Source organism: Cicer arietinum, chromosome 8 (assembly GCF_000331145.2).
Source record: "Cicer arietinum cultivar CDC Frontier isolate Library 1 chromosome 8, Cicar.CDCFrontier_v2.0, whole genome shotgun sequence".
NCBI classification, from domain to species: domain Eukaryota; kingdom Viridiplantae; phylum Streptophyta; class Magnoliopsida; order Fabales; family Fabaceae; genus Cicer; species Cicer arietinum.
Window position 1 is genome coordinate 4124091 of NC_021167.2, and position 1524 is coordinate 4125614.

A 1524-nucleotide genomic window follows, 5' to 3' on the forward strand; every position below is an offset into this window, starting at 1 on the left:
AATTCCAGATAAAATTTTAATTCAAATTCAATAATATTCATTTTGATAAGAATAACATGATTTTCAAAAAACACTGTTAAAAGTATCAAAGAAAAGTCTAAATCACAAAATTGAGTCAAAATATACACATAAAAATTTTCAATAATTTAAACTTTAAAAAATAAATTAAGCTGAAGATAGTTTGTTCCTAGAATGGTGCTACAGATATATAATCATCACATGAAATTTTCTATTTATTTTTTTTTGGTGAGCATTAAAACCTCAACAATTTAGAAGAAAACAAACTAGAAATTAGAAAACCTAATTGTTGAATGAAAAGAACAAATAAAATTATAAGTATTTCAAGTTTTGTTAAATATCGGTACATAAATACAGAATAAATTCAACTCAAAGTTATTAAATATAAAAAAATGATATCATATTAAATGATTGAATGTTGAATATCTAATAAAACTGAGTATAGAAAAATTTTATATGTACTTTGTTCTTTGTTCCGACCAATCTAATGTTCTTTGTTCTATGACTAGTAGTCGTAGTTTCTCTGCCGGCGAAGTAAAACATGCTCAGATTCCGATTCATCCAAAATTTGAGGCACCGTCGTAACTGTTCTTAAAACTGAAAAAGCCCATTGAAAGAAAATCGAAGTTGGTTATCCGAGATGGTGAAAATAATTTCATCGTCAGACTCGCCACTATCAGACGATGACGATGAAATAGTTTCATCATCCTCGAAAATAAAAGGATGTTTCAAAAGCATTTCAGCATTCCATCTTTTTAAATGATCCTTAACAAAACACTTTTCAAGAAAATCTTTTCCTTCATCTGATAATTCATTCGGAATCAACGGCAATTCTTCTCCAATCCCAATTCGAACAAACAACGACCAAATATTATCATTATCACCCACATTCCATGCTGATTTTCCGGTAACCATCTCAACGACGGTGCAGCCAAGTGCCCAGATATCAGTCGGAGACTCATACACATTATCGTTCACTGATTCTGGTGACATAAACATAGGAGTTCCTCTGCACTCCCAGTTTTCACAAAGTTTTAATCCTTTCGCTTTTGAAAGACCAAAATCCGAAATTTTAATGTTGTCATCGTCGAATACAAGAATGTTTTGTAGCTTCAAGTCGCAATGAACAAAACCATTTTCGTGAATGTGTTTAAGTCCTTTGACAATAGACTTGGTGTAACGGCGAACGAGAGTTTCGGGGAACTTACCGCCGTGATTCTTGAGCTGATCGGAGAGTGTTCCACCGGCGGCATACTCTAGAAAAATATTATAAAATTTTACGCCGTTTTCAAGAGTTTGATCGTGGCCAAAACACTTGACAATAAATGGGGAAGATCCTAAACGATCGAGTATATGTTTCTCGTTTAGGAGATAATAAGAATTGTAAGCATAAGCGGATTTGACGGCGGTAAGAGACGGAAAGTTAACGGAGTGTTGTGTGTGTATAGCTAAGTCGACGGTGGCAAAGGTTCCACTGCCTAGTGAGGGACCGCGAACCCAGTTCAT

At 33.8% G+C, this 1524-nt stretch overlaps 1 protein-coding gene across 1 annotated transcript; it reads right to left on the reverse strand.

Annotated features, from left to right (window-relative positions):
- Positions 1-479: 479 nt before the first annotated feature.
- On the reverse strand, positions 480-1524 carry LOC101502416 (mitogen-activated protein kinase kinase kinase 20-like). Its single transcript, XM_012719029.3, has one exon. The coding sequence runs from the start codon at positions 1522-1524 to the stop codon at positions 610-612; it is 915 nt and encodes a 304-aa protein (XP_012574483.1). The 3' UTR covers positions 480-609.